General features: G+C 34.6%; 1 protein-coding gene and 1 long non-coding RNA gene across 8 annotated transcripts; one reads left to right on the forward strand and one right to left on the reverse strand.

Moving 5' to 3' along the window:
• The first annotated feature begins 1448 nt into the window (after nt 1–1448).
• Nucleotides 1449–2086, forward strand: LOC140785321 (uncharacterized). Its single transcript, XR_012108421.1, has 2 exons — nt 1449–1658; nt 1749–2086. It is a non-coding gene; the product is annotated as an uncharacterized lncRNA (long non-coding RNA).
• A 2399-nt stretch (nt 2087–4485) lies between these two features.
• On the reverse strand, nt 4486–17529 carry LOC140785015 (uncharacterized). 7 transcript variants are annotated; one of them, XM_073132700.1, is made up of 8 exons: nt 17240–17393; nt 15680–15767; nt 15456–15607; nt 10880–10989; nt 10132–10217; nt 5452–5559; nt 5098–5263; nt 4486–4929 (listed from the first exon to the last, which is right to left on the reverse strand). In XM_073132700.1, exons 3-7 carry the CDS (start codon nt 15463–15465, stop codon nt 5131–5133), a joined length of 447 nt encoding a protein of 148 aa, XP_072988801.1. In that variant the 5' UTR covers nt 15466–15607; nt 15680–15767; nt 17240–17393; the 3' UTR covers nt 4486–4929; nt 5098–5130. The 7 variants fall into 7 exon arrangements, with proteins under 7 accessions (XP_072988801.1, XP_072988796.1, XP_072988800.1 ...); XM_073132695.1 differs by lacking the exon at nt 15680–15767 and having other exon boundaries at nt 17240–17524; XM_073132699.1 differs by having other exon boundaries at nt 4486–5263.
• Nucleotides 17530–19659: the final 2130 nt, after the last annotated feature.

Genomic DNA, 19659 nt, shown 5'->3' on the forward strand with positions numbered 1-19659 from the left:
TGAGTTTATGTGTAGGTAGGCTAAGGCAAGGGTAGAATATGATTTCAGTGGCGGAATTAGGCGTGTGAGTAGGTTAAATCAATGAGAAGAATGAAAGGAACATGCTAGTGGTGGTTGGAGCAAAGGATGAAATTTAGCATATGATAACCCTAGGTAACCGTTACAAGGTAAACTATGGTAGATTGCGTAGATAATGATAACTTGATAGAACGAAAAAATGGGATGAGGAAGAAGTTGGATACTTCCTTAGAGTTAGAGGGGCGATCAATCGAGGAAGAAAGAAATAATGGTGTCTCTAGATCAACTAGATTGGCCAAAACTTGGAGTTAGTTGAACTAGAGAGGAAGAGAGTGAGGGTGATAAAAATAGAGATCAATACTCTTCAAAATAATCAATACATAATCCAAAGAGGTTGACTCAATACCTAGTTTATGCTTAAGATTGGCTGGACTATTCCCCTTCGCTACTTGAGCCCATGAACCTAACTCGAGGTGGTTTAAAATGCCTCTTTGATCTCCTTATCTTTCCTTATTGTCATCGAGATAGCTTTTCCATCTCCAGGGGCAAAGTCGGATTAGCGGAAATAAATGCCTCACTCATTTAAGAGGAAGAAAATGCTAGTCTTGCTTAGTAGAAGCAGCTTATCTGCTCTATTATCGACCAAATAATAGTATATTTAATTCACAATTATTTTATGTATTATGTAAATATATGAGGAGATAGCAAGAAAGCAAATATTTATTATTAAATGCGTCTTCCTATAATAAAAAAAATGATTGAATAGTACCCCAAAAAAAGTCAAATTACATTAAAAGCATAGTAGGATTGTCTCTCTTTGTTACTTAATAAGGGCAAAGTCGAAAGAGAAAATAGGAAAACCTTGACATGCAACAAAATGTAAAGCATGCTTGGGTAACAAAATCGGAGAATAAGCATGTTTTCAATGCAAATTTCTAAAGTATCAAATATAAAATTGTGGGGATACAAATGATTAAGATTATAGATTTCAATAAATTTTAATATGTCTCAAATTCTTATAATTATTAGATTAAAACTTCACTAGGAAGTATAAACTCTTGTACTATAAAAAAAAAATGTCCGATAGATTAGTAGTTATAGTAGCAGTAGTAGTTGCAGCAGCAATAGTTTTTCAAGAACACTCTCACTGCTACACGGCTCTTCAAAAGAGTTTATATAAGAGTTTTTTTAACTTGAGGAAAAAAAAAAAGTAGTAGACGGCTCGAATAAATATCAAGTTGCGCTGTCACGTCAATTACGAGAGCGCCCTCAAGCGACAATCTTAGGACGTCGATCACACATCAAACATTACGTGTCGTCTCCCCACTGGTTTATACTCGACCACGAATTAAACCAACCGACGCAGCGATTCGAGTTGTCAAACTCCAACGTGGTCCCCTTATACGTGCGGCGCGGACGGGCTCCAACCCAAACTCAAATCCGATTTAATCTATTAAATTTAGCTATAAAGTGAAAGCAAGAAGTCAGAAACGAGGCGTCGAAAGCTAAAGTGCGCCGTCGGAGAGATGAACAAGGCTGGAGTCCTCGCTGCTTTACTCGCGGCGGCCGGCTCCTATGCCGCTCTCACCTCCGGCTCGGAGCACCCAGTCATCTCCCTCGTGCCTTCTTCCACGCATCAGGTATCACTGAAACCCTAATCCTAGATCTGTTTCTTTCTAGAAGCCCTAATCCTGATGGTTTTGTCGATTGGATTTTATTTCGGCTGGAAGGAGGGGGAGAGAGGGCTGAGAAGAGGAGCGGAGAAGGAGAAGTTCGCGCCGAGATTTGACGGATTGAGGTTTATCGAGACGCTAGTGACGGCGCACAGGTGATGGGTCTTGGACTACTCCTTTAGGAACTTCTATTGAGGGAGATAGATCAAATAGAGAGGAAAGAGAGATTATAGATCTTTTACTTTCATATTTTATTTTTATTTTTTCCGTTTTGATTCCTGGATGAATGATTGTTGCTGTGATTGTAAGGCCGAGGTGATCGTGATGATCGGTAGCCTAAGATGGCTACAAAATTGTGACGTTAAAGTTCTTTAATCCTTCAGATTTGTTCTTGCTGTGTCGTCTATTATGATTTTGAGAATTTCTTGCTGTTCTTGAAAGCTATTCATTTCTTGAAAGAAAGAGAACTAATGCATCTTATGTTATTCAAAACCCAATTGTCAATAAGTCAAATTAAGTTTATGAAATGTATTTGACCTATGATTTTTCCTTTTCATTTTAGGAATAGACTTCACCAATTTGAAAAAGAAACTCATGAACAAGAAGTGAGATTTGTTTGTCCCCATGATTAACCAAAATATCCTAAAAAAAAGAGCCGAAACTTTTATTTGTGAAACTTAATCCCTTCATGTTTTTGAATGATGTGATCAAAATAATTTGCTGCCTAAACTGGCAATTCTAACCCTTATTTTTTCTATGATTTGGGATGCTTTCTAAGACTAAAAGATGAGATTGAGAGCGATTTGAGGTGAAAGTATTCGATTTGTTTAATTTCGCGAAAAATATGTTTTCATATTCACTTATCGTAAATTGTTAACATTATTTTAGTTGTCTTGTATTAAAAAACAAACAAAAATACAGTTGTTTGTAGGGAGCCTACGTTATTTAATATTTAGAGTGAATTTGTAATTGTCCCCTGTAGTTAATGTCTAATATTACGTTATTACCTTTTTCTCTTTTAGACTTATATGAAATTAACCTTTTTATTTAAAATAACAGAAAAAAATAAAAAATTATTTGAAGAAATTTTCTCACCATAAAATATCTCCACCCTTTCTCTTAAATTTGCTCACTACTATATTCTTAAAATTTCAGAAATTTAAAACAACATAGCACTCAATGTTATATTTTATCCTCCTTTCAAATATATGATATTAATTATTTAAAAATATATAGGTAGAAGATTTATGGTTACAAGGAGTATTAAAATAATTTACACTTTCTCATTTAATTTGGATGAAAAGTTAATAGTTTCAAGTTAGTCCAAATTATGGAAGATAAAATAATACAAATAAAAATTTAATAGAGACTCTGATTTTTGACATAATTGTATGGGGAGGACAATTTGTAATTTACCTTTATATTTAGTTGTCTAGTTCTTAAATAATATTAAAATAAAATAAAAGCAGCTTCCTCGTCCTTGCGGCAAAGCTTCACGCCTTCTGAGGCGTCTGACACGAGCTCGCTGTTTTCTGAGAGCGAGGGATCACGGGTACCGACCCTCAATAAATGTTTGAGCCTACTATGTACTATCATATTACCGGATCCACGTTTAGAATCCGATATAGAGTCACGAGGTAACTTTCCCATTGCCATATTATTTCTTTTCCATTGGCATATTATTATGATATTAGAAAGCAAAAGGTTTTTGCTTAGCTTGCTCTCAAAGTTTGCGAGCTATATAATCTACCACTAAAATATTTCTTTTCATTTTGTTTAAAATATTGTTTCAATTCCCCAAACAGCGTATAGATGTTGCAAAACAACCGTCTTGGTCCCACATATCACGAATAATGTGTTGAGATCCTTGAAAATTCTTCTTAGAAACTATTTGTGAGTTTTTGACCAAATTTTATTTACTAAAAATCACTTCAAACTTAATACCAATAAATGTCTGATTTGTTATAGCTACGAGCAGTAAAATACTGAACTTATCAGTATTTTACTTTTAAATAGAAATATTTTAAAAAAATATTTAGAAAATGTTGAACTGTTCGATGCCTTATTTTTTAGAAATGTTAAACAATTGTTACCAAAAATTTGACGAAATTTAAAATTAAAATTTAGTCCTATCATCCTTTCTTTTACGGTTGATTGAGAGAAATTGCTGTCATTTCAACACATAATTACTTTTTATATCTTCACGATGACATATTTTATGACTAAAATAAATAATTAAATATAAAATTATAATACTCTAAATATTTTATTTATATTTTTTTACTTATTGTTTGAGATTCATTAAGCTTTGATCAAAATTATTATATTCGTTTCTTTCTTATCTTTCTCATATCATGTCTAAATTAAACTATTGAATAAAAAATTAAAATCTTCAAAATTGAATTGTGGAGCATCTTAATAAGATGCTGAGTAATATAACATTTTTAATAATAAAATACTTAACTATTTCACATTTTATGTGAAAAAAATTTAATCATTTTTTTCTAGTAAAACACTAAACTTTTCAATATTTTTTTAATAAAAACACCAATAAAATCAATATTTTATTTAGAAGAAAAAACACTTAACTCGTCAATATTTTACTAACTATAATAAAAATAAATAAATATTTTTTAGTAGTAAGTTTGTAGTGTAATCTATTTCTTGAGTATAAAAGAATGTTCCACGAGGAGTTTTACAAAGATTGCAGTTCTACAGGGAAACACACATGGCTAACACAAGAAGCAATTTTGAATACCTAGAATTCTTAAGAATTGGCAATCCCATAAAGAAATTATCGAGAAAACAAACCAATGCATACCATATATTTGACAAGTGTTTTTACTTTTCCATGTAGATGATTTTTCCACGGAAATCGTTTTCTTCTAAACAATGATGGTGAAACAGCTAACACAAATCCTGTAGGTAATTCAAGATTGAACAGACTGCAATCCTTAGGTTATTAAGTACCACAAAGAATACATCAGTCTTATGCGACAGCATTAGGTTCAAAACAAGGTGTTCAGGTAATATCTATCCTCCAGCTTTCACCAAAGGTCTTTCGAGGCTCTATCCAAGTAGAACGCACACCCGACTAAGCGACAAGCACCTGAAACCAATACAAAATCCTGCAGGATTTTTTACTGTTAGGAAGTGCCAATCCACTCTGCCATGATGGAACTCCGTGTCCTTTGGGAATTAAACTCTTCACAGCTGTTTTACTGAAACATGGCAGTGCCTGTTGTCAAAATAAGCATCTCTCTCTTAATGTTGGCTACAAGCAGTGATGCTTCAGTTAATGTCTAAACCTAGACTATACAATTAATGCCATTTAGTTCCATAGTTGGAAGTAAGTATCTTCTTGTTTAGACAAAAGCTTTCACAGATTGGGCACCAACTCAATTACCAAAAAACTGCACGAGAAGAATCCAGAACTAGCTCACTCAGCAGTTCTCTTTCTAGCCTTATGAGGGCGACTCAGATTTTGTGACTGATCGATGTTATCAAATAGTCTGGAATGTTGGTCCTGCAATCCCATAACAAAATCACTACCCCGAGGTCTCTTAATGCTCCTGAAAAATTTCAAATACTTTTATAAGCAGAGAGCTGAGCAACAGCAGCAGTATGATTCTATTCAGTAGTAAAAGGAAACATTAGGAGTAATCTAGCTCATGCATAAAGGTATGTGCAACTTAAATCCCAAAATGTCCTGAATTCCAACAGAATAAGAGATTAACAATAGACAACCACAAATTTAAACCTGTTGATTTGTGATGCACCATCTCCGCCATGTTTGGATAACCAACGGATGCATCCAGTGTTAGATGGAATTAAAGATCCTGAAAGATGGAGAATTTCTTCGTCCACACTATTATGTAACAATACATAGAAAACTCATTAGAATTCCATAGTTTTGTCTAAAGGTTTGATCTTTGATTACAGAAGAATAAACAAAGAACAGGCATGAAACTAAAAACTTCAAGCACTATGCAGAACATCAATAACTGTTTTGGCATAAGCCACACATATTTGGGAGGCTAGGGGATGAAAGTTGTCCCCCACATATGAGTAGGTCCTGAATAGCACAGCACTCTATGGTGTAGGCAGATTGATGTATGTATAATGCTAAATAGCTAATAATTACTTGAATATATATCTACATATGAAAAGTTAGAAAAATGGAATCAGCTTAAAATGTTACAAGGATATGTGGGAAATAGTTGTTAGTATCTTTATATTGGACTAACACTTATATAAAGAGGTGAAAAAACAAGAATACAGAAGCTAATATAAGTTCCATGTGGGTCTTATGCAAGTTACTTCTATGAAGCGTAACCAATAATTGCAGAAAGCATACGAGTAAACTATGTGGAGGCAGAAGGTTCACTTTATAAATGTGATCAAAGAATTAAAGATAAATGTGAAACCATTGAAACTAAATCCCTTTATAAGAAGTTGAGACCAGAAAATAAGAAATGTTGATAAAAAGTTCTTACAAAATGATCCATTTACAATGGATAAGTCGAGATTCCTTTCTCAATTGGTTTTCCAGCAAGCTCAACTAGTCCATTCTACTAGAGCCATATATCAATTGTAGTCAGACAGCCTCAATATAGTTCAACCTAGTCCTAATGTTATCGTAAAAGCTGCAGCAATGGCACGATCTAGTTATGTGCACAAGTATATCTTTTTTTCCAATAACAAATTGATATAGGATACCCATAGGAAAGGGATCAGACCAGAATAAGATATTAGGACAAAATTGATGTCAAATTTGGATCCAAACATACAGAGGGAGTTTGTTTGGATTGGATTGGTATCTAGTAACCAATTGTTTGATGCTGGAATTTCACATCATTCGTCATGAAGTTAAGCAAAACACGATAGCAATGATACTGTGGTAACTAGTCTTGAAATTCTTTTGGAACTATTGATTACTTTACTGCAGCAGTCTTGAATTCTATATTGCTGAAATTAAGCTTCTTAACTTGGGTAGAGAGAGAAGAAATCTAAGAGAGCGAGAAAGAGAGATAGAGTGAGAGAGGTATATAAATTACAGGCCGATTTGCATTAACGTGCCAAAGAATTCCATGTTGGATATTATGTCATGATTCATATCAGACTCGAGCAGTTTCCTTCAGATACCACAAGGAAATTGCAAGCCCGTAGCATTGAATCTTTTCTAATATTGAAACGTGTCAGACCTAATGCTTATGTTATAAATATTCCCTCTAATTCTGGCATTAATTCCATTTTTAATATTAAAGATTTAGTGGCTTATAAACCTCTTATATTCATCCTTGATGATCCTTATAACACAGTTATTTTCAACCCCACCAAATATACGTACTTTAAACCCTACCATTTACTTCTCCATCCTTACAAAAAAAAAAAAAAAAGATGCTATTTTAGATGAACAAGTAATATCTGATGCTGATGGAGGCTATTCCGTGGATCACGCACGAGGAACTTTAGCAGATAGATCTTGACCTTTGAGGGTTCTACCAGGGCTGCCCTCAACTCCACTCGACAAAGTCGAGTTTTTTCCACCCCATGAGAGTTCATATGGACATCACATTTAGGCACGTGTACTCATGCAGACGCAGGAGGGCAGCCCACACAGTGACGTTTGGTTGGGCGACGAGTTGTGAGAGATTTGACATGAGGGTATATCAATTTTTTGTTTGAGGGGTTTTTCGGTCTTTGGCCTTTGTTAGGGTTTGCTTATATGAAGGCATGTTATATTATCATTTAAAATTGATGAATATTTGAGATTTGAGGTTATCTACTTTTCTTCTCCTTTGTTGGTGGATTCCATACATAGTTTTAGGCTCAGATCTGGCTGAACTTTGGAACCATGTTCTTTTAATATCCATACATTGCACATATATGTCCAAGCATTGCTTATATAGTTCATTGGGGTTTACCAGTGTTATGAAAGGCGCTTTAAGCGGCCCCGCTGCAAACCTACAATGAGGCTGATAGAAGGCAGATTGGTCTAGATAATGGGTTGGCTAATGAGTCGGATCAATCTAGATATGAGTGAGCTAACTAATCTAAAGAAAAAAAACACAATCCTCTTCTCTCTCCCTTGCTCCATCTCTATCGATATGAGCCCTAACCCCTCAAATCCATCGTCTCCTCTCTCCCTCTCTCAATCTCTCTCGAGTGGCAGCAAGTGGCCAAAACTAGGGAGAGATCAAGGTGGGTGAGATAGGAAAAAGGAAGTAGAGAAAAGGAAGTGAGAGAGGAGCTGATGAAGTTGAAGAAGAGGGAGAGGAAGGAGAGGTTGGGATGGAGTATAACATGAAAGTAAAGAAAATGAAGATTACGAGACAAATGGTGCCAAGTGTGGAGAAGGGAGTAGGTGAGTGACGAGATATTGAGTGGACATGAGAGAGCAAGTGAGGGGAGCTGGAGCAACTTACTAATGTTATTTATCTTTGAAAGGACAACTTTTGTTTTACACTTGTACTATTGTTCAATTTCGACTCACTACGTCTCTTCGTTATTTTCATTTTTGATATCATTATGGTCATCTTTATAATCCTATACAATTGTTCTAAAAACTTTTATGAGCATATTAGTATATTACTATAATCAATGATAGCTGTGCCATGCCAATGCAGGGTCAGCATGATAGGCCCATGACACACCCCATGCCACTGGCATGCATTGGCGCGCCTTTGACATATTTTATAACAATAATTAAATATAAACATTAATCAACACATAATATGATTGATATATTCATTCAAACTAACAATATTGATTGATTACTCTATAATATGATTGAAATAGGAAAAAGAGAAAAAAAAGGCTCCACATGACATATCATGTTTATCATATGATTAAAAAAACCCATAGAATGTTTTAGATTTACCACTATAATAGATTCGTTTAGAACCTCACACGACTAGTGCTAATCAGCATGGGCCATCATACACCCATGTGATGTGAACCCAGTTTCGGAGGGTATATCTAGATTAGTTGCAGAAATCTTGGTCTGTGCAGTCCAAGAAGAATATTCGCCAAATATTTGTACATCGTTGCAAAATTATGAAACTAGATGGATTAGCTTCGTAAGGTGCTAATCTATATTTTGGTATTCAAAATCTATTCAAATTTACATTCTATCTTAGTCTAATTTGGATGAGAGTCCAATGGTGGTGTTGGTGGCAAGTGGAGGTGATTGTAGTTTAGAGAGCAAAAATGGTGGATTAGCTTCTAGATGGTGATGGAGATAACATGGAGACTTGATGATGGTGGTGATGAATAAGTAGATCGATATTTTAGAAAGGAAGAAGAGGGAGAAAGTGGGCCAGCTCTGCGGGAGTAGGGAGATCAATGATCGAAGAGGGAGGACAAGCATCAGCCTTTAGGGAAGGGCATCGGCTTGGCTCGGAGAATGTGAGGGAGGCTAGGGAGGATGAAATAAAGAGATAGAGGCGAAGCAAATATTCCTTAATACCCTAGATTAGGCTGCTCTTCACATATATATATAAAGACTAACCCTAAATTGGCTCGAACTAGACTCCTCTTACATTTAGACCAATTAATACTTGGATCCATAATACAACTAATGACTTAACTAGACCTATTAATCAACTTAACTAGAACTCATTAGTTAGTTTAACAATTTGAGTCCATAATTAGCAGGTAAACTAATCTAGAACTCAACCAAAATAGTAGGTACTAAAAATAGTAAATGACTAAACTAAGATAACTAGGCTTGACCTAGAAGTCCACCACACACATATATATAAAGACTAACCCTAAAGTGATCCGATCTGGCTCGGATCACATCACCGTGCTAGTCGACACGCACCCATGATGGTCACCATGTGTTGACATGGCTCGGCACAAGGGTATGCTACTAGCACACCCCGTGCCAGGTGTCATGCCACTATCAGCATGGGGTGTGCCAATCGCATGACCACCTTTTAAAACATTAGATTTTACACATAATTTCATGTGACATGTTCTTGTAACAATAGATCAATAGAGGATGTAGGTAACTAATAATTATTATTTTATTCTTACTTGATCCATCCACTAACAAAGGTAGTTTACTCATTCAACATAACATATCATCAATTCACAATTATTATCCTACTTTTGACAACCAAACACATTTGGACTTATCTTATCAAGGGTAAGGATTCTAGTTTTATCCATGTTCTACAACCAAACACCAAAACATTTCTAAAATTATCAAGTATGTAATTCAAATATAAAAATTTACAAATAAGATTATCCTTGAATACCCTTATACACCGACCAAATGAGGTTTAAATCCTAAAACACTAAAACTTGAAGATGTGTACATTAGGCCAAGGTCAAGACCTTACACGGTTTGCATGATATCATGAAATATATAAAAGAGTAACTCATTAAGGACATAAAATTGAGCTATATAATAATTTAACTTTATGCTTACCTTTTGACTAAGAATCTTATCATGCTTCCAGCCTTTATTACATGTCGTTTGTGAGCCAAACTTACAAAAGTTCCAAACCCGCCTTTCTACAAAAAAATTTCAACAAAGAAAGGGTTAAATGAAATCTAGTATCAATATTCTTTCCCACAAGAGCTAGAAGTTTACATTATTAACCTTTTACAAGAAGCAGCAATTCCACAATAGACATCTAATTGCAATTTAATAAACAAAAGCATATTAGTCGTAGTTGGTAAGCATAGTCAATAGGATTGGTTGTTTCTAAAAGTTAGCAAACCATAGGAGAATATAGCAATGCATACTCAATAGTCGGATGCATATAATTAGAAAAAGTCAGATTAAAACATTGAAGATAAACTTTAATATCTGTACAGGGATGTACTACCTAAGTTCTTAATTGAATGTAACCAAAAGTACACATCTTCCCTTTATTCTTCCCATGATTAAAAGTTGAGAGTGTTTTGGCATCCACTTAACTGAAGGATACCAAAATGCAGCATATAAGCCTAACTTAAGCTTGTAGATGCAGTTTTTCCAAATACATGAAGCCAAACAGCCCCTAATATTTTAATATAAACTAACAAAATTGATGTAACACAAATGAAACCAAATATATAGCATTTATTATAAACCCTTAATTTAGGGAAGTAAAAACAGACAAACAAGAAATAAAGAGATGCAAACAAGGCTTAACGTTAAAAAGCAATTTGGAAGAAAATTTTGATCTCACAATTTTGTACTTGAATTCTTGGCGAATATCTTCCATCATAATGGCTGCCGAACAAAAACCAAGCACAATGACATGAATGGATTCTTTCCCAAGCTTGACAACCTTCCCTTCTGAAATTTTAGCACATCACTTGATCATGAGAAATGAAAACAAGCAAGTAGTCTTCTTGAAAACTAATTTATCTAAGTATAAAATTGAAGCTAAGTTCCTAAACTTACTGAATTGAGATATGAAGTTACGAACCATGAACAGAATTCACAAATCTTTGGGCTGACCTACTTGTACAGGAATTGTTTAATCTTGCCAAATTCTTCCAATTTATGGAATGAGAGTACTATACAACTTATGGTCATTCTATAGATAATACCTAATGATTAAACATATAAAGAAAAAACAAACCTACATATTCTATACCTATGGCTCTATACAATCTCCCATGGTCATTCTTCAGCTAGGAATATGAGGAAACCAACTAAATAAGATAAGGTCTTGCCAGCCATCACTCCGCTCGATTTTCCCATATTTCTAATTGCATAAATTGTTCAGTTCCATGTAAAATTGAGATTACAGGAGATACTTATGAGAGAGAAAATCAATTGACAAAACTAACTGTGTTCTTCTCAATTTTGAAGGTAGATGGAATTTAAATTGCACTAACTCACCAAAAAGAAATAATATTTGTGCAGCCAAGGATGTGTCTGATCTAGGTATCTATGATTATAAGAAAGAAAATAGGAAAATAATAAGAAATAACTAACTTGCCTGCAGCACTATGAAGTGACACAAGATAGTGCAATTTGGAAAATCAAGACATATGGATAAACAAGCTTATTCTACATATGTAATCATAAGCATAAAAGTCTCAAGGCAAATAAGATAATTTGAAGTCCAATGATTAAATTCAGTCCACCGGTGAGTCCTTCATATATACAACTAATCTTATAACTAATTCAGACAACAAGATTCAATCATTTTAGGATCTGTTTGATATGGCTTTTACTAAGTCAGAGGTTGAATTGAACTTTAAAGTTGACAAGCTAATAAAAAATTATGATAAGGGAACAAGAGGCACCCTCACTCTTTTTGTGAGTGTGTCACTGTGTCAGTCTCCATGTATTTTCTTGAATATCAACTAAGAATATTGAGAAGGATCAAGACTACCAGATGTAAGGTTCTGGATAAACATAAGAGCTCAATTCTGAGCAGGTTACGAGTAAATTCAAGATTATTTATCTCCTTGTTTACTATTTTTTCACAATGTTTTAAAAGCGGCCGCGGGTGGCAGGCGGTCACCCCACCGCCTAGCACCTAGACGAAAGGCGGGTGACAAAGCGGTCTAGCATTTTTAATATAAATAAATAGATAAGTATAGTATATATAGAAATTTTAATAGTGCACTAAACCAAAACACTAAATAACATAATCACATTGGCTAATTGCTTATTAGTGATAACTAAATAATTGAGATATCTATTTACTAACTCTAGTTTATTCACATGAATCACATTTCAAAATTCTCTAATTAGAAATTATATACTTAAATAGCAGGCAATTAGTAATTCCCCCAATTAATAATGCATGACAGTGAAAAAAATTCCTTCTCTATAATCTTAATTCAATAATTCATAAAGTAATTAGCAATTAACTCCTCTAAATTGGTTAGTTTTATTAAACCCGGTCCGCTATAAAACCCGACCCGCTCACTGATAACCGCATCTCGACTTGGCGGGCAGAAGCACTAGCCCGCCAAGTCAGGCCAGGCGGCCCACCTAGCACTATTTAGCACCTAGGCAGCCCGCCAAGGCGCTTGGCCACCTTTTGCCGATGCCTTTCAACATGGCGGGGCGGCCGGTGCACCACCTCGCCATGGCGACTGCCTTTCCGTTTTTCAAAACAGTGTTTTTTCCCCATATCTTCGACATCTTTTTTCTTGTTGGTTTTACTCTGTTTTTTCTTCTTTCCTACTACAGCTAAATCCATCAATCACATTTGTAAATTTGCAAATAGACTAGTGAGCCTCAACGATTACCTTTTACCTCTCCTTTGTAGGCTTAATTCTAGAATCACTAGAATCAGGATTCAAGACTTGTGCAATATAAAAATGATGAAGTAATCTCATTAAAGTAGCTCAACAAGTACAAAAGATTACACAGGTAGATGCATGTGTTTTGTTTCAAAATGAAACAGCCAGAGTTTTGGGCCTTTTGGCTTTATTCCAAAAAAAAAAAGTACAAATAATTGCAATTAGCCAATAATATTTTCTTGTTAGAAGCTTCTTTTGCTATGTATGCAATAAGTGCATGAAACAGACACAAGTAGAAACCATGGTATGCAAAACAAAGTTAACTTGAAATCTATATAAGTTGCAAATACAAAAGTAAAAAATCAATAGTAGGGAAACTGAGAATCAGAAAATCCTTTCTTAGGATTATTTACTTAAAAGAATTTGTTGTCCTAGTAAACATATAAGATAACATTAAAATTAATAGGTCCGGCACGGCCACGTGCCGTCTAGCACAGCCTCGTGCCAGTCATGTGCCAATGTAGAGACTTTTTTTTTAAAAAAAATTCTATTTCCATCAATTTTTATCAAATCAACTTTACTTATTTTCTTAACAAACATGATATGACATGTAGAACCCATTTTTTTTACTTTTTCTTATTTCCATCAATTAACTTTTGTCATTTGTCATTTTTGAAATGACAACTTATTTGTCATTTTTTAAAATTAGAATGACAATTCATTTGCTATACTTAGACAACCACAAAGCCAAATTTATCAGAGACAGAAGAAAGGAAAAAGACCATCTCAAGCTCAATATGATTATAGTCAGATGAGGGAAAGATTTGAATCTGTAAGTAGCAGGACATCAGGAGAGGTGCGCTCACAGGATGATATGAATTCATTATCATTACCATCATATCAATCACACCCACTAGAGCCACAACACCCTTATTATACTCCATATCCACAATCTGCATATGCTTATGGTGTGCCTGTTCCTATGCCAGTCGTTCCCGTATATATTCAATATCCATATCATATCATCGAAGAATTACAAAATTTTTATTTCTATGAAGACTATGTGAGACGTTATAACGAGCAATATTATCAGTGGATAAATTTTAACGCAACATTTCCGTGTTATTCTTGTGTTAGCAAATGAGGCCTATGATCCTCCTCGTCATTCTACGTTCAACTAGATATTAGTTTTAATTATTGAACTATTATTAATTATGTATTGAATGTTATTATGTGTTCAATTATATTATAGAGTATTTAATTATATTATGGAGTGTTTAATCATTAATATTAATTTTAATGAATGTATTCAATCATATTATGTGTTGAATAATATTTATATTCAACTGTTGTTTTATCTTTAATAAAATAGGTTATTTACAAAAATAATCTAAAGATAAAACATTGTAATGTAGATTTTAAATTTTAATACATATATTTAGACAAAAAAAATCAAAGATTGACATATCAAAGATCCGAAAACATCTCTAAATATCCTAAAAAATTTATTAAAAATATTATAGGGGGCGTGCCACTGGCACGGGGCGGGGGGGACGTGCCGATGCGTGCCGCTCGGCACGCCCCATGCCGACCGGCACGTGCCGTGCCGATGGTGGCACGGCCATCACTGGTCACAACTACATCACAATTAGGGTGAGGTTACAGTAATTTCCTCACAAGTCTAGTAAGTATAGATAGCTGAAAAATTATGAATGAGAACAAATGATGGGGGAGTAAGAGAAATAAGTTTTCAAAATCTAAAATGTACAGAATTCTCACAATATCAAGCGAAATTTAGAACCAAACTGTAAGGAAAAGATTGTAGAAAATTGGGTTGTAAGAACTAAGAAGGTTTTTCTTAGAACCTGAAGGAAAAAGAAGAATACCGCAATGATCTATCATAGTAATACTCTGTGTCCAGCTTCTACGTAAACATGTAAACTAGGTTCATGTTGTTTTGACATACAATAATTATTTCCAAGGGGAAAAAGAAAAAAAATCGATAACACATTCAGGTCAGTTGATCAAAGTCTTCCATACAAATCTTACACATTTCAAGGAAAAGCTGTAAGAGACAAATAAGGTTATCTGCATAATAATGATAAACTGAAATTCCTTGTCTTACCTAGCATGTAGTAAATTAGATAGTCATTATTAATCTATCAAACAAGTTGCTCTTCTCATAAACCTTTGCCTATTACCAAGGAAAAAGGATTAAGAATTAGTGAAGTTCGATGCTTATATTTATTAGGCCAGAATTCTCTTCCATATTTTAGTAAGACCCCAAAAAAAAATCAGTATCAGTTCCTACTATGTACAATCTACCTTGAGTTCTAGAGAATGTCGAAGTAGAGTTCTCGTTATCCTTACATATTTTCCGTGACAAGAATCACAAATTGTAGATTGGATTCTATTTTGAAACAGTAAATTTCTATGGTAAGCTTCAAGTTTGATTTATTAGAAATACTGCAGAGAAGGATAAGAATCCAATTAACAAGCTTGACAACAGCATCATTTACGATCAATGACAATATAGTTGATTGCAATACTTACCTAAGAGCATATCTGGTCTTGGAGAAAAGACTAGCAATTTTGCTTTTACATTCACCCCAAAGTATGGGATTAAACCTGGGAGAATCTTCGCATGTTTACTTTTAAAATTGAACTCATGAGCTAATATCACACCATCAAAGAGTTCATTATATCTGCAATAGAATATGGAATATCAATATTTTTCATAAGACCATCAAGGCATAGTACAGTATCAATGACAATACCTAAGCAATACAAGCTGCTGGCATGCGCTATGCAAGCAAACCAGGAGACTAAGGGCCGTGAGTATCTTGGATTATCAAAGTTCCGCGTCTACAAAAGTAAAAGAACATATTGTTTGCAGCTCCTTGTTAGTGATGTTTGAACTCCCCCAAACACTATTTGTATTTCACTATTACACTTTTTTCCATTGGATCTAGAGAAGTCCTATTGAATAGCTCAGATTGACTTTTACCCAAGGTATGAACTAGCCATTTTGATACTGTATAGAGTTTCAATTTCATTCCCTTCTAGGAAATTAAAAAGAAAATTGTTTGCAACTCTTTGTTAGTCATGTTTGAAGTTTGAAGTCCCCCAAATCCTATTAGTATTTCACTATTACTCTTTATGCCATTGGATATAGGGAAGTCCAATTGAATAGCTAGGATTGATTTTCACCCAATGTATAAACTAGTCATTTAGATGTTTAGCCTCCTAATGGTTTAATTTCATCTCTTTCTGCTATTCTTAGATTTTGGTTTTTATTCAACCAAAAAAAGAAATGAGAAAACAATTTATAAACGAAAAACACTAGCAAAATTTACTAAAAAACTAGAAAAATTAAGTTACACATTATTTGATACCGGAGATCTTTTAAACTACATGAGAGAGAGAGAGAGGAAGCCTTAAGCTTTAAGCCTCTGTCAAGAGTTCGGAGACAGATACCAACCCTTATATTTACTAGCAATCAAGCAATTTAATAGCATATCATCAAAAATTATACTAAGCAAAACAAATAAGGGTAAATGATAACTAAAGATTAGTATATGACCTTTGCAAAACATTTGTTAACAGTTGCCGATGAACAATATAAAACTCAAAATCTTATGAAATGGGAGATATTAGTCAACAACTCTAATAAATTAAAAGCTTCTTGGTCATCCATTTTGTTAGAAAAAACAACTACATTGCTAATGTAGGATGAGAGAGGCTCAAATAATAAGGTCATTATCTATTTCATATTGCATCTGAAGATAATCATACGGTACAGATAACTATTATCAGGCATTTTTATACGTGTTTATATGTGCTTGTTGATGATTGAAAGAAAGAGGAAAAAAAAAGTCAATTCTTTGGCCATAACTAGTATATAAGATATTAAATAGTATATGGCAAGGAAACTAATAAAATGAAGCGAAAGAAATCAAGTTGGTGTCAATCTGGCAAGAAGGCTATCCATCTGAAACTAATCTTGCAAAGGAAAGAAGATGTATCTATCTACATTAACTTAAAGAATATTAGTATCTGATGTAAATATCTCAACAGAGTAAATTTCCTATTAAGAAAAAACGCTCCATTTACTTGCATGTCAGAGTAAATTACTGGATTAAATACTTGGGCTATTTTGATTACAGAAAAACCGATCATAAGAAGGAAAAAATCGCAGAGAGAGTTCTTGTATTTTTCTCTCTTAGACACTGTTTGGACATAAATAAATTGGATCACTCACAATAGTTATCTCTAATTAAAATCTTAGCAATGGCTCCAACAGAGGGAATAAGATGACGAGTTCGAAGGGGACTGACGTGAAGAGGAGGGAGCTGAGCTGTCGACGGACGGCTTGATCGACTTTGTTCGCCTTTGAAGGGTGCACGTATACCGTGAGATCCGCCTTGGCCACCGACAACCCTTCCATTGCGGCCTTCTTCCTCCGGGGTAACTCGGCTAGCTTCGGAGTATAACCTAATTCTTACTCGCATGTAGGTTTAAATCAAAAGGAAGAGAATCGGAAGGGGCCCAATCAGACGCTGGGGATGAGACCTGAAGAAGGCAAATGCGCGCCGTCCTCGATGGTCAGCGTATTTGGTCTCGATTTGAGTTTAAGCGAGAGATCTTGGGTTTTGGTTGGTGAAGAGGGGCATTTAGGTCATTTTCTAACGACAGCGTTATCTTACCCAGTGTTGTTTCTGCTGGGGGGCTGGAGGGTGGTGGGAAGAATTTAGGGCTGAGAGGTGTTTAGTACTGAGTGTTTAGGGCTGTCAAAATAATCAAGCTCGGTCAAGCTACCCACGACAAAGCTTCAAAAATGAAAGTTTGATCTTTCAAATAGGCTCAAAAATGAGCTGACCAAAGCATGATCTTTAAAATAGGCTTGAAAATAACTTTCAAGCCAAGCTTGATTATGAGCCGGCTCAATCAAATAGGCTCCATAAGGCTCAAATTATAATATATAGTATATTGTACTTTTATTGTATTCTAAAATTTACTTAAATGGATTGTTATGTATCCTTGTTTGGTTTAAGAAAAATAATATTTGGTTACTGAACTAGTTTAGCCGTCCTTGAACTAATTTAAAAGGGTCCCTAAACTCAAAGCAAACAAGTAGGGTTTAGTATTGAATTATCATATCATATATTTTCTAAATCATAGATTACTTTTAATAGTTTATCTTTTTGTAATATTTATATTTTTGACTTAAGCCTTATTTGAAACTTGATTCAAGCCTAAATCAAGCTTAATTTAATTGAAGCTTGATCAAGCTCAAAATTTGGCTTGAATTGATTAAGGCTTAAAATTGCTTATTGTTCGACCCATTTAGGCTCAAATTCAAACCGAGATTGAAATTAACTCAAAATTGGCTCAAAGTGAAATAATTTTAAGCTTGATCACAAATCTAGGCTCCACATTATTTTCAATTAAAGCTTGATCAGAGCTAGGCTCGAGTAAGCTCGGCTTGGTTACACCCCCTAGGAGTGTTACCAAGCTATTAGAAGATAATACTATTTAATTATTTTGTTGTAGTAATTATAGTGTTGTCACAATATACGTTATTTGATTTTATTGTATTTTAGTTATTTTCAATCAATTGTATCTTTCAAATCCTAAAAGAGAAAGGAGGATTATCTCTGTATTTATGAATTAATGTTACAGAGTTCCCCACAAGACGAGGGATTAAGTTGTTTAAGATTTCTATCTTTCTATTTTTCATTATACAATCCAAATCAGAATGGGTTCCAAGTCACAATTGGTTCCAAGCCTTCACATTGACGATAATCTTTCTCATTATGTGCAACCCTATCAAAGCCATTATGCACATTGCATCATCATCTACATTAACTCTAGCCCTAGTTCATCTATTATCTACCCATATAAACCCTAGTTTCGATATGCGTCATTTTCATTTGTACAGCAAGGGCTTTATGTGACACCCAAACTCTAAACACGTGCATGGCACGAGTCTGGGCCATACGAAAACTAGCGTAACGATACCTCAAAGACGAATCTATGCGAGTTCTTTCTGATTGTCGGACATGCCTCTCTCCACCCCACCAACGCTGGCCATATAGGCTCGCAGACCGTCGTTGGTTTTTGCTTTTTTCTTTCAACCACCAAGCAAAGAAGAAAGAGACTATCCTAATTCAGTAGGTTCCGCTTTGTTACTTTGTTGGTCAATCCAAGAATGACCACTGAGCGATTAGAGCATCACCGTTTGCCCTTGCATTGTCTAATAAAGTGAAGCACGGCACGTGCATAGCACCTAACCATTCAGTTAGATACTGATAATCAAATAAACCTATAGTAACATCATGATTTTATCCACAACATTTAAACTGAGAAAAACTCAAGTCTAACTGTCAACAGCATACAAATAACCCTACATGGGCCCCATACAGGCCACAACACATCATCAAGAGCTTTTCACAACTACATATATACAACGGTGGTATATACATCATTATACAAGTACAAAGTCACCTGCTAGAATATAAGACAAGGATAAAGACATACTTGGAGGATGTCCACTAATACATCAAATAAGAGAACTCAACTAGTGCAAAACACTAACCACACACTACTCTTTACCCACTCGCAAGGTCTCTAAGGGAGTATCCTGCTCCACTCGCTCACCTAGGTTTTTGGAAAGAAAAAAACAAAGAGTGTCATGAGCTAAAGGCTCAGTGATTAGACCTTACCCCGAATTAGTGATGCTAAATAGAGAGTAAAT

This window comes from Typha latifolia, chromosome 3 (genome assembly GCF_019914945.1).
Source record: "Typha latifolia isolate L0001 chromosome 3, TyphaL0001v2, whole genome shotgun sequence".
NCBI lineage: Eukaryota > Viridiplantae > Streptophyta > Magnoliopsida > Poales > Typhaceae > Typha > Typha latifolia.

Excerpts from the sequence above, each read along its gene's own strand:
- LOC140785015 (XM_073132693.1), bottom strand. The coding sequence starts at position 17,349 with ATGGAAGGGTTGTCGGTGGCCAAGGCGGATCTCACGGTATACGTGCAC. Across the intron at positions 5,560-10,131 it reads ATAAGATTCTTAGTCAAAAG|TGTGGACGAAGAAATTCTCC; the intron begins GTAAGCATAAAG and ends GTTACATAATAG. Across the intron at positions 5,264-5,451 it reads GGTGCATCACAAATCAACAG|GAGCATTAAGAGACCTCGGG; the intron begins GTTTAAATTTGT and ends GAAATTTTTCAG.